The sequence below is a fragment of the Brienomyrus brachyistius genome, chromosome 7 (genome assembly GCF_023856365.1).
Source record: "Brienomyrus brachyistius isolate T26 chromosome 7, BBRACH_0.4, whole genome shotgun sequence".
NCBI lineage: Eukaryota > Metazoa > Chordata > Actinopteri > Osteoglossiformes > Mormyridae > Brienomyrus > Brienomyrus brachyistius.
Window position 1 is genome coordinate 5265819 of NC_064539.1, and position 13603 is coordinate 5279421.

General features: G+C 50.6%; 2 protein-coding genes across 8 annotated transcripts in view; both read left to right on the plus strand.

The window, feature by feature from the left end:
- The window catches only part of LOC125746730 (bromodomain-containing protein 3-like), a 195347-nt gene that overhangs the window by 130895 nt on the left and 50849 nt on the right, over positions 1-13603 (plus strand). The gene's annotated exons all lie outside the window — the stretch shown is intronic.
- rxraa (retinoid X receptor, alpha a) overlaps positions 1-13603 on the plus strand; it is a 77144-nt gene that overhangs the window by 43108 nt on the left and 20433 nt on the right. For 4 of the 7 annotated variants that reach the window (XM_049021099.1, XM_049021100.1, XM_049021096.1 and 1 more), the window contains one exon: positions 8505-8752. In XM_049021099.1, coding sequence (XP_048877056.1) covers positions 8505-8752 — 248 coding nt within the window. Of the gene's footprint in view, positions 1-8504; positions 8768-13603 lie in introns of all 7 variants that reach the window. The other 3 variants (XM_049021094.1, XM_049021098.1, XM_049021095.1) reach the window with 1 other exon arrangement.

The following is a 13603-nucleotide window of genomic DNA, read 5'->3' on the forward strand; positions in this document are numbered from 1 at the left end:
GTGTGTTCGGTGATCGAATTCCCTCTCACAACAATGTGCATCTTGGTGAACACGGTGCTTTGTGATGTGATGGTGAGTGTTACTCAATCATATTGTGATTACTGAGGATTATTTTAGTTTCTACTAGTGGGTGTCATGTAGTCCGCACGGGAAAAAAATGTTGTTTCTGCTGGACTGAATCACGCAAGATAAGGGGTGGTGCCTTGTTGTGATTCTCCCCCCAGATGACTTCTGTGCAGCAGTTTGAGGCCCCGCGGCAGTGACCGCTGAGACGGGTCTCCCTGGCGGGGCTCGCGTGAGACATTGCGGCCTGCAGGGTGACACCTCCTGGGCCAGTGTCAGTCCTCGCCACGGCGCATCCGGGCCGGAGACGAACGGGGGCCGCGGAACAGTGTGGTTCCGGGTCATTAGGCCCGACGCTCACCGAGCTGGAAGTTGTGGGCCACTTAACTGGGGCTTTCAGGCCATTTGCACTATATCTCCCGCACTTTTACCCCGTCCCAGAACCCCGAGAAGCTGCTCGGGCTGTTATGAGCAGCTCAGATCTGGATGGATCCTCTGTTAGATGAGCACTAGTTTACTCCCGGCCTTGGCCCCCGTTATGGGGGGGGGGCAGGCTGCCCACCATGACAGCTGTGCCTGTGATTATGATTATCAGTCACGCCGTCACACATGACGCAGAGCCATCCTCAGGCTTCTGCTCTCATCTCTGAGCTTTCGACTGCCTCACGCAGACACACGGCCTCCCCTGAGTACTCCTCCCTATACTTTAGCTTCTCTCACGGCCTTTTTTTCCATAGGGGTGTGAGGATTATGAGCCAAACCCAGAGGGCCAAAATTCTGCCCGTCCCACACTTGCGGTCCATTACGGGGGGCTGTGGTGCACAGTGAACAATGCAATGGCAGCCATAAAGCAAGGGAGGATTTCAAAGCTTTGTGATGTGGTCAGTAAGTCCATCCGTTTGACTGGAGCAGCTCCTCCGGCCGTTGCTGAATCCCCCCGAGGGTCCAGCATGACGCTGATCAGGCCGTTTGTCATCGTCCTTTGTACATGCCGCGTTACGGCTTCTCTCACGCATGACTGGCTCCCTCAGCGCCCCCCCTCCCCCCCACTGACCATCCCGTTGTATGAATGAAGAGTCCCACTTCGGCGATGTCGTTCGTCATTTGCTCCCAGGACGCCTTCCATCCCAGAATAGTCTGTCTCCTCGGGATCACGGAAACAGGCTGGACGGAAGCAATGATTTTGGCATCGGTCAAGCCTTTTTTTTAAAGAAAAATAATGCCGACAATTAACTGCATCAGCGAACGGCTGACATCATCCAACTCAGATGTTTTCTTTTTCGGTTTTTCTATGTAAAGCGGCCCCTCCACCCTAAAATGAAGCCCCTACCCCAGCTTGATTAAACAGGAAGCCCTTTCACAGAGTGAAGAATCCAGACACCCAGACCGCCCCCCGGCCACGCAGAAACGGAGCGTCTGTCGGAGTTCCCTGTCTGTGCTTGAGGTTGTTTGCGGTATTTTGGGGAAATTCGACTCTGCCTCGTTTAGGTTGCAAAGCAGGGGGCTTAGTGGGTGGGGGGGCCTGAAGGTAGCAAGTTCAAGTCAAGGGAGTGGATTTGCTGGTGAGTCCATGGTCTGCAAAGTCTAGCTGCAATTATTAAAAAGGGAAACTAATAGCGAGATAAATAATTTAGCTGGGGCAGGATTAGAACCCACAGCCTTGCGTATCAGGCACTGCCTGGGGTAGGTTCCAGAGCCCCCCATCATCTCGGACTGGATGGAAGATGAATGGGTGGACTTCTGCAGATTTTGAATGAAAGTGTCTGAGATGAGATTCTGTTGCTGTTTCCGTGACGACTGTATTATGTGTATTTGTCGTAAATATAATCTCACGCATGTTTTAAAATTGCATCATTTCCATTGCAACTGCAGTAAAATATGGCTGAATCAGCCTCTCGAATCACGTTTTCAGGGGATTGCTGTGGCAAAATATCCTTCATTACCGTGGTCAAACACAGCCCTGTACCTTTCTGCCATAAGAGGATTTTGGAAAAGCCACAAAAGTCAACTCTCGTCATCAGGCTCACTCACTGCCATCACCCTGTATCAACAGCAGAGCTAAACGGTTGATGATTTAGGTATCCTGAAACTGGTTTAATCACTCTGGTTATAAGCGGTTGCAGTGGGCGGAGCCTAATTAACCGCAATGTTGTGCTGATGCGGGATTGCTGCCATCGCGCCTCCGTCGCCACACATTACACTTTTCTGCCGATGTCAGTTTCCCAGGCTTTCAAGTCGAGTTCAAGCCATCCCAGCCGCTGAAGCTCGATTTTCTCTAATTATGTGTTATTTGACACTTTTGTTCTCGGAAGCGGTAACATCGAACAGTCACTCAGCCCGATATGTGACAGTGCGCTAAACCCCGCCCCCTCCCCTTCCCGTCGACCTGCCGAAGCGTCTGACTCACTAACAGCCGAGGAGGCGTTATTGCCGCGGTTACGGTATTACTTCACGCACGCTTTGAGCGATGGCGGGCGTTCTTGAGCTCGTCGGAACTACAGGCATCTAATAAGCGGTGCGACTATCAGAGCTTAGCAGGAGATCCCCGGAGTAGCTGGGTGGTGGGACAAAACGGACTCTCGCGGGATGACTGGTGTGGCCCTCCCCTTTCACATTCACTTTCAAAAACGTTCAAATGAAATGAAATTCCCGTCCCCCCCCCCCCCGAACTTCCAACAGCCACTTTTAAGAATGACTTCCGTGTGAAGGTGCAACTATTTGAAGCTCCTTTGCCAGGCGTCTGCTCACGCTACGCTGACTTAGCACCGGCTTAGGCTAATGGAGTAATGAGGCACTGGGCCCCCCAGCATCAACATCTTCCGAGGCGTAATTGCCTTCCCGAGGGACCACCACTGGTCCCCTGTCCAATTACACGATGCCGCCCGCTCTGTAACACACTCCTGTGTTGTCAGGTGGTTCTTTAAAGAGGAAAAACACATTAAGAACCGGTGGGTGATGTTTGATATACACTCCCAATGGCAGGTTGTGCTGAAGTGAGGTGGCTGGACCCCGGTGCGAGGGTTGGACCCTGGTGCAAGGGCTGGAACCCATGGGGACGCGATGTGTGACCTGTTTTGTTTTTGTCCTCACCAGTGCGATATGATTGGCTGCTGTGGTGCTGTGGTGGTATACGCAGTGGTGTACGCAGTGGTATACGCTCTGAGCAGAACGGGGAGGGAGGGGTCTTCCTTTCACCCTGGCTGCCAGAAGATCCAGTTACAGTTGTGATTCCGCTATCGGCTCTGATCTCATCTCGTCCAGACTGGCCTGTAAAAACAATTAGGCACCTTTCCTGTTTCGAGGGGTGTGGGGACGAGGTGAGGGTCCCACCAGGAGGCCCCGTGGCATGCATGTTAATTCCCCAGCTGTGGAAGCACCAGACCCCCATTTACCACCATTAGGATGCCCCTCTGCTCATGTGAGTTTTACTTACACAAAACTGTTCTGAGGGCAGAATGAAAAATGATTGGTTCAGAGAGATAACCAGTCAGATTGTAGTGGAGGTGGGACCAACCAATCAGATGTCTTGGTCCTGCCTCCTCTAGATTAGGTGTGTCTTTATTGGTGGGGACTCTCTGTTTCCTCTCCCAAATACATTATGCAAGATTCATTAAATTACGGATCCGTACACCCAAATTAATCAATAACCAATGTTTTTTAAAAAACTGATTGATTTGTCATGTGACGACATCCCAAACAAACCCGGCTGTCCCTTCCCAGCATCCCCCAGGCCTCTCGTCCACGTGGGTGGGCGGCCTGTTCCAGGAGCCTTTTCTCGCATGCCCCGTGTGTGTGTAAACACATTGAGCAGCAACGTTGACACAGGCCAGTTGGAGTGGAGGACATTTCTGAGTGTGCAGACTGTGCCATCTGTCTGGCAGTTGCAATAACAAGCAGAGTGCTGGTTTTGCCATTAGCAATTAATAGTTGTTACCGTTTTTAAAGTGCTCCTTCGCTACATCAGCCTTTTTGACGTGCTGGACGGTGATTAGCATCCGCACGCCAATCTTCTGCTCTGCCAGACAAATATTGAATGCAAGCAGAGAAAATTTAATGTTGCGTGTGTTGAATTTATTCCGACAGCTTGAAAGCGCTCTGGGTATTCTTCTCCTGTCTATAAATAAACCAGACCTGCCCTGAAAGGACTAATTATTTCTGTTTCAGTCAGATATGAGTCCTGCAGGCTTCAGAGTAAGACATCCACCTACAAACATGCTCGGGAATGAACGTGTCTTTATGTAAGGACTTCATTAGGTACCGCTCTGGGGGGGGGTTGGCCTCTTTCATTTCATTACCTTCATCATCAGAGCTCCATATTCCAGCAGAACTAGCCTGTGGATTGATCTGCTTTTTGGTCTCAGGGCATCGCTGATGAGCATTGCTTCTGGGAGGTTATGTGTCATCAGGAAAGAGATGTGAAGACTCTTAACGGTCATATCCGGGTTTGACCCCAGTCACGTGATACACACACACACTCCAACTAAGTGCCTCAGAGGATTTTATGGGAGATGTGTCTATGTGTGTGTGGAATGGAGAGAATGAGAGAGCTGCTCACAGCTGCATGGAGAGCTGGCAGTGGACTGGACCATTTTATGGGAGAGGAGAATCCTTCCTGCAACCCTGGTGGTCGTAAGATGAATAGTTGCATACATGCTAGCATGGATAGTGGTGGATAAATGGTTGGATGGATGGATGCATGGACGGATGGAAAGCAACAACACACAGCAGCATATTCATGGAGGCAGCCATGTTTGTTCCGAGTTGTGGTAGCTCAAACGGGAGATTGTCGCACGTGATGTCACTCACCTCGGAATTTCCGAGTTCTGAGAGATAATCGAATGCAGGATTAGTCCCTGGAGCAACGGGGGGGGGGGGGTAAGCGCCTTGCTCAGGGGGCTAATGGTGAACACACCACCCCCAGATTACTCAATGCTGGTGAGATGCACTACATGATGAAGTGAATTTTTCAGCCATTCGGATTTTCAGAGAAACAAGGTTAAAAAAAAACTCAGTCTTTCAGCAGACTAAAGGGTCCATTAGCCGAACAGGGACCCGAACCCTGGACCCACAGTTTAAACATGTGCTGCTTCACCAACTGAGTCAGAGAGAGCACCTGACGCAAAACCAAAGCCGCACAAAACCTCAAATGGATACCCCGACCCCCTGGTAAGCCCCCCCGCATCGCGGTCACTCCCCCCTCCCGGCTGCCTGGGACAGGTGCGAGAGGGGCTTCAGCTGGGAGGGCAGGGGGAAATCCAACACGGGCAGGCTTTACACTCAAATTACTTGGGAGCCGACTTTGTTTGGCTGTGATTGGTTAGGGCAGGGTGGGCGGGGGCGGGTTCAAAGCCCGTGCTCTGAAAGGGATCCGCGGAGTAAGACATTCGATGACAGACTCTTTCATGCTCCGTCTGTCTCGTCTGTCGGGCTCTCACTTTATGACTCATTTTTACCCCAATATAAGAAAAGCCGCGAGGACCGCGCCACTCGAAAATCACCATGAAGCCAGCTCAGCTTGTTTTCAAAGCAGACCTCCCTAATTCCCCCTCGCAAAGCCGACTCTCCTCATCTCAGTGATTTTACCTGAAGATATCCGTGTTTTTCTTTAATTCAAACTAATGTCTCCTCTCTCTTTCTACTGCAATCTAATGACTTGTATATAAAAACGATTAACGATTAAAAGGATTGACGATTAAAAGAATGACAACCTCAACCAAATTATCACTGCATCTTAAACAGTTGAAGTTCTGTAGGATTAAATGCCATTTCCAGGATATGGCATCATTTGAACATCTTTGTTTTAACTTCTAAAATGGTTTCAGTTTCTTAATTACTGTTCCCCCTGTTGGATTGCAAAGCCATTGTGGCACGCAGCACGTTGTAAGAGTGAGTGTTTGGTGCTTTGAGAACGATATTAAAGTGAGAATGTGAGCAGGCGGGCCAAACAATGAAGTGAGTAATCCCTACACATCCGCTAATTGCAGCTTGATGACTTCTTGACGACCCTCTCTGGGGTTGAAGAGCTTGGACGGCTCTTGTGATGACACTCACCGGTCCTCTCAGATGCTGACAGCGCATCTCCAGATGGCCGCGATTTCGCTTTTTGCACACCAGCGGGGATGCCAGGCGCCGTAGGGGGTGCTGGTCGTGGCTGGGGTCTCAGCTTATGGTCTCAGTTCAGAGTCCCAGTCCAGGGTCCAGCTGACGAACGAGTATAGCTTCTTTGGCCTCTGATTTCTGCCCCCCCCCCCCCCCCAAAATGTCCCTGGCCACCACGAAGCCAGCATAGCGGGCTGTAAATTGTCTAATTGCCTCTGTATTTTCAGCTCTGGCCTTTTTATTCTTTTTGGTCAACAGAATCATTTGTGGAGTTGATGCTCATGCATGTTTGTGTTTTTTGCCTTACTGAGGAATGGGATTCTGGAGTCTGTCACTGCGCTTCAGGGGCCCCGTTATCCCAACACGGGGAGCTCCAGCATCCTGGTGGAGGGTGGGTGATTGGGAGGGGGGTCTTTAATAAACGAGCACAATCTCCTGGCAAGTGTGGATATTAGTCATACTCTCCAGCGGTGGCAGGTCTGGGAGGCTGTGTGTGGTCCAGGGATGTAGCCGAGGGGCTGGGTGGGGAAAAAACCCCCTAGGGGATATGCCGAAACCCCATCCAGTCATATCACAACTATTTTTTTTTTTTTTTTTGGGGGGGGGGGTCATTTGACTGTAGGTTGACCATGTGTTTGTCTTGTTTATTTGTAGATTTTTTTTACGTGTGAGTCACCGAGATTTCTTTGAAAACTTTGTACCCCAGTCAAACAAGGCACCCCCCCTGAAGGAGTACAGGGGAGCACAGTGGCTATTTAAAAAGCATTTTCGGGGGGGGGGGGGGGGTGGTGTATCATAGGCCACCTCCAGTTCCCATCTTGTTTCCATTGGCTGTTGTTCTTTTTTCTTGTGAGCCTGGATGCTCTGGCTTGCTTTGCGGGGAATCCCCCCCCCAGCGCTGACACACTCTCGCCGCCCCCGCCTTATCCCGTGGCCGTGTTTGCTTAACGCACTGCTGAAGGTGGAGCAAGGCAGCTTGGGAAGGTTGTGGAAGTGCTGGAAAATCGGAGCCCAGCAGGTCAGGGCAGAATGGTTTGGGGGGGCCTCCAGAATAGATTGCAGCTCGCCCTCCCTCCCGTGCCCCCCCTCGTGCCATCTTTCACAACAGCGCCCCTCTGTCAGGTGACTACAATAGCCCTCGGTGAAACAGCTGACCACCAGTCCCCAGGCCTTTGCTGAATGCTGAAGGTGAACATTTTGCTTTATTTCCTTCAGCTGAGGGAGAGAGGGATAAGCACCTACAATGAGGTCTAGAAAGTTCTACCCATCTCGTACGAAGAAACGGGGGCCAGTTGGCAGGTCACTTTGTCCATCTTAGGTAAAAAAAAATTTTGCCTCCCCAAAAGCATCTCACGTCCCTTTCTGTCTGCTCCTGGACTCTTCGCAGGACCTTTGGTGATGGGATCAAGATGAATGGGAAGTGGTTGGTTTGGCGTGAGGGTGAGAGACCTGGCAGTGTTGGGATCACAGGCTGCTGAGCTCTGGGCCTTTATTTGGTGGCTTGTTGGTGGACTAGTGACGAAAGAAGAAAAGAAGCTGTGAAATGCATCCGCCATTGTATTTTCTGCTTAAAAAGTGTTAGATAGCGAGTAGAACTGCAATAGACTGACATCCCATGGAAATGGATGGATGGATGGATGGATGGTGTCAGTGGCACTTGCAGGGGTGTGGACTCTGTAACTATCAGCATCAGACACACTGCTTGGTCACAATCCGGAACAGTCCGGAGCTGATAGTCTGCCCCCACCCTCCATACCGTCTGTGACAGTGATGGGCGATAAAGCGACAGCAGGCGGCAGGTGCGAGGCGGCGAGCGCATGGCACCCAGTCAGACGGCCGGCCTTGGCCACGCCCCCCCTCCCCCACGCCCCAGCAGCCTGTCAGCGGCTTGCCACGCAAGACCCAGGGCCGCTCTGTGGAGCGATTCACTCCCATAATGCATTTCATTCAAACTACCAGTCCGCTTGTCAGGCGAGTAAAGATCAAGAGCAAGTCAAGGCACTGCACTGATGTGACACTTTGTGGCAGATGCAAGATTTAGTGTCATGTTGTGTTCAGTGCTGTTGTTCACTTTCTTGCAGTGTTCATTGCCTGTGTCTACGTTGATAATGTAATCAGCACCACACTGTATTTACTGCCATTCAGGGTTCACTACCAGTGTCCACTGCCTTTCTGTGTTCGGTTGAAGTCTTTACTGCTGTTCTGTGTTCAGTCAAACAGTGTTCACTGTCATTCTGTGTTTTCATCTCCAGTGTCGAGGTGTCTGATCTCGCACAGAAATGAACACACGTTATTGGACGTATTATTTCCATCCTGACTCCTCCCCCTGATCCCCCCCACAGACTCCTCGGGCCAGCTGACGCCGTCACCCCTGGGCTCGCCCACGTCCCACCACGGTATGCACCCATCGCTGCTGAGCCCACCTGCCATGGGTCCATCGGGACCGTCGCTGCACTCGCCCATCAGCACTCTGAGCTCTTCCATGAACGGCCTGGCTCCGCCCTTCTCTGTCATCAGCTCCCCCATGGGCGCCCACTCCATGTCGGTACCCTCGCCCGGGATGGGCTATGGGCCCAGCATCAGCCCCCAGGTAACCCCCTACCAGGTACTTACCCTTCTGCCCTCGCACATTAGCAAACTCCCTTCACATGGACACCAGCTTGTGAAAGCCGCTAATAGAGCTGGATAAATGATAAATGCATTATCTGTCATTTTCACAAATACGAGTACAGGCACACTGAAACTTCGCCTCTTCGCTTACCCCGTCTTGCTTTTCGTAGCTTGCTGGTCACAGGCCAGGGTCAGCCAACATGTTACTGATGCAAAGGCTACGGGTTATGGGGTTCCCACAAAACCCATATAAAATTGTGGCCCTTCCCTCCACAGTTAACTATGTTCAATACAATATTCAGGTGGTGATCGTACACAGAAATAATCAGAAATGATGTGGCTCAGCTGTTGTTTTTCACCCCAAATCACTTCCAAACTGTTCTGAAGGTCACATGGTCGGGGGGGGGGGGGGGTGGCGGTAGTTTTTTTGGTGCTGTTATTGGCCATCACGAGCGAGTTTGAGCCAAATCCCGACTCACGTAGGCACCAGCTCTGGGTGAAATTGAACGAGTCTGGATTAGCAGCTCTGTCTATTCACCTCTCCGAGCAGGACGCTTCCATTGCTGGAGACAGGATTCTCTTCCATTCTACCTTAATTCCAGTCCTTTCATCCATGTGCTGACCTAAATCTTTGCACTGTGACTAAGTCGAAGAGGTTGTAACACACGTTGGCTGATGTTTCCAGGAGCTTTTTTCCCTCCATATTTGAATTTATTTTTTAATAAGTAGACATTTTTGGTATGGTGGTTCAATGATTGGATATGTGACCTTGTGATGGACACGCATCCCATCCTGGGCGTTACGGCCTCGTGCCCTGTGCTGCTTGGGATAAGCTCCAGATTCCCTGCGATCCTGAGCGGGATAAGCAGATAGCTTTCTTTGACAATTTGAAAGCATTGTGCCTTCAGGTATTCTTTGTGGGATTTTAAAGATGAATTTTGTTTTATTTAAAGGGCTGGCCAAGGTATTTGAATTTGTAAATGTACAGTGTGGTTTGCTAGCTTTGTAAGATGGTACAGAAGAACCCCCAGACGTGCCAGGGCAGGCTGAGCACAGCACAGCACCGCCAGCCCTAAAGCTCCTGGTTCCGGGTGATAATCCTGAGGGAGACCCAGTCTGTCCCAGGTAGCGCTCGGCTTCTGATTGCGGCACCATCTGTGCCGCACTGAACGGCCCGTCTGCCGCGTCCCCGCTTCCTGTCACCCTCACCTGGGAGTTAACAGTGATGAGCCGTGCGACGAAGTCAATCCCAGAGCCCTCTAGCGCCCTCTGCAGGCGGCAAGGGAAGACCACATGCTGATTACGTTTTACTGCCCCACACCCCTCCTGTGCAGCTTGTGGCTGGTCATGGAGATGGCATGACGGAGGATGATTTAGGCTTTTAGGTTACTTTTTCCAGGTACACCGGGGTGGGATGAGGTCAAACCCCACACTTCTGTCTTTAACTGTAATAAAGAAGACCCCCCCTACCACACTGGCCATATTTGGGAGGGGGGGGTTGCAGGCTCTCCTTTCCTACCCCCATACCAGAGGTGTTCACGATCTCTCTCAGAAATATTCCCCAAACGCACATCAGCGCCCCCCAGTGCACTGCAAGTAACTGGCGGGATTTCCGCACCAGCCGCCAGGACATGCGACAGCTTGTCTGTGTTTTTTTAAGCCCGACTGCTCCATGCTCGGGTGGAGGCTATCGCGCTAACGTGCTAACATGCCCTGCGCTGCGTATTGTTTCGTGTCAGAATGGCCTCTGTGTCTTTAAAAGGCCACACATGGAGATTTCTTCAGTACATTTTTCCTTCAAGTGTCAGATTTTTGTTTCCCCAGAAAGTGGTTTTCTCTGTATCATTATTATTATTCTTTTTCTTCCTCCACTCTCTGGAATGTTGTGGGGAATTTCGGCCGGAGAGAACGCCAGGCCAATGCAATCCCACCCGGGATTAATGCGGGTGTTTCGGGGGTGCCCCGCCCATGTCTCTGTGGCCATAAAAACGCGGCGTTGAGCAGGGGCTCGTTTTTCAGCTGGAATAAACTCTAGGGGAGGGCTTGGTCTCAAATCTCAGATCAGGAGCATGGAGGGAACGACCTTTTATCAAAGATCAGAGGCCGACTTCAGGATTCAAGATTTAAGATCTTTATTTGTCACATGTACAATTGTACGGTACAATGGCAGGGAAATGTTATTGTGGCAAAACAGCTCCATCATTGTGCATAAACACATATAAACTATTAGGGAAAAATGTTCCTATCCTTGGCTGAGTGTGATGTGACAAAACATGCAGCATGCTAGTGTTGTGGCGTCTTATTTGTGGTCCTGGGAGGAAGGCCTGAGCCTCAGAAGCGAAGTGCTCATCTGCTGACAGGTATCAGAGATGTACATGGGGGCCGGGCGCAGTGGCGGCAGGTGGCCGGAGTGGGCAGGAGGCATCCAAGTCTGTGCCACTTGGCGAGGCCCGGCCTGTGTGGAGAGCTGATCAGCCACCACACCCACTCAAATGTCCGCAAGCCACTGGTCGGGCATGACGGCAACGAGCGTGAAAGGGATCGGGGTGATTAATCGGGATAATTGGTCAGAATGATTCCTTTTTTCTGTGTGTGTGAATTCTGCCTGATTCCGACCACCTGGCTTGAGTGTGAAGTAAGGGGGCGGTTTATGGGAGGTCACGTGACACGGTCACGTCTAGACTTCATGGTTGGATTGATGCCTGCGCGGGAGCTTTTTGGGGGGGAGGGGGGAACCATGAGCTCGTGGGACAGTTTGTGTTGCAGAAAGGCTCGGCCCCCTTGCCGATTTATTATCCCCTGCCATGTGGATGACCCCGTGACCCCCGCCACACGGCCCTGGAGCCTCGCCACTCACATGCTGCATCACTCAGTCAGGGGGCAGATCTATCCAGCTAGCGTGCCGTGTGATCGATTGCCTCACCTCCCCATGTCTGCTCCAAAAAGCTCTAAGAGCGAAAGAATGATCTTGAACACGCTCGGCCTGCTGGGAGTTTTCCCCAAACGTGGTCTTTGTTTAAAGGGGTTCGTTTTCCTCATGGGGGCAAACAGAAGTCATTATTATCCTGTTTTTCAGGAGAAGAAAGTGAAAGGCTGAAGCTTTGTAAGGGTATTCTTCCAGAACGGTGCTCTGGGGACATGGGGCGGTCCAAATGGGACATTTTCCTCAGCGGAGTCTGAATCAATAAGGGAAGACGGGGGTCCGGTTTGACTGTATCGTGTTTAAATAGGCGTAATTAAGAAAGTCTGTGCCTGGCTATTACACAGTCAAATGCGATCCAGGAATCGCAGGCTGAAGGAATGTGAAAGGAATGAGTGGATAAAGACCGGCTGATCGGGTTTCGGTGGAGACTCGGGTTCTGATTGCTGTTGTTAACGCTCCGTGTTGCCGGGCAAACGCTGTGTGTCCAGCTGAAGGACTCGACAGCTGCTCCTCACAAAACACATTCCTAAGACCTGCTAATCACATTCCTAAGACCAGCAAATCGCATTCTTAACGCATTGCTCAGTCTAGCTAGAAGTGCAGAAACCGGTTCCCAAACAGTGACACTGTACAGAATTATTAAAAAGTACTAATCTTTTTACCTTCAGCGCTGTCAAACCAGCACAAACATATGCACGAGTCACATACTCCAGTGAACTGTTTAGATCTGACTTACCAGCAATATTTTTATTGTCGAATTATATTCCTGTATGAAAATTAACCTTGAAAAATGCTAAATGTGTATTCTTACCACAACTACAAAGCTATGCTTTTGGAACAGTCTGAAGAAAAACACTGACACTATTTTGACATCTTTCTTTGCTATTATACGTCAAATGCAGCAAATTCCTTTTGACTCGAACTATGGGGCTCTCCAGATTGCATTGTTTCTGTGACCGAGTCGATTACAGAAACATTCTGTCAATGGAACTTAATACGCGCTGACAAAATCCAGGGGTCCCGGGGAGCCGTTTTATCTGGCTTCCTCTGCGGACGAGGAATGAGAGCGTTTTGGCCGGGAGCTGAGCGAGGCCAGCTTGTGGACACGGGACAGGCCGGGAGGGAAGGGCGCCTGAAGGTGACAGAGATTTGAGACAGGGTCCCTCATCGGGCTCTCGTCATGCTGCCTGGCTGGAAAGGCCACTGCCATCATGGTGATATCTACTTTTAACTGAGGGTGCGCGTGACATGGAATGCCAATGTAAACTAATCGAAGAGCAAATTTCCAAAACTCCATTATTACAGTTCAAGTTACTCCATGGGATACATTTTCAATACAGTTTCGGTGGACTTAGCGAGTTTTGGAAATGTAACAAATGTTCTTTGTTGGATTACATGAGGACTGAATGAGTTTCCGAAATTTGCTCTCCCATTTATGCGCCGAGGTCTAGGTTTATACGTGGGTTGTGTGATGTCCTTAAGTCATAGGCCTGAAGTTTCACATAGAAAAAAGCAGAAATGAGTGGCTTCCTGTGTGACAGCAATACCGCATTACCGGGGTGAAAAAACTGTAGGCGTCGCGTGTGTGTGTGTGTACGATGCTGTGCAGACACTAACCTCAGACAGATGCGGTTGGGGTCTTGATACTGTCGCGTGCTTCCTGGCGGCACCCGGGTCTGGCGCTGATGCCTCACTGTGAAACTCAAGGGGGTTCTCGTGGCCCTGGAACCGCGAAGTGAGGCTCCACACGTGGCTTCATAGTCACTGAACACCCTGAAGCTTTGTAGGGAAGAACGGCATTAACCAAAAACCATGCATCTGTCCACTATCTTCTGCAAGCCATGCATCTGTATACTGTCTCCTGAAAGTCATGAATCTGTCCATTGTCTTCTAAAAGCCATGGATCGG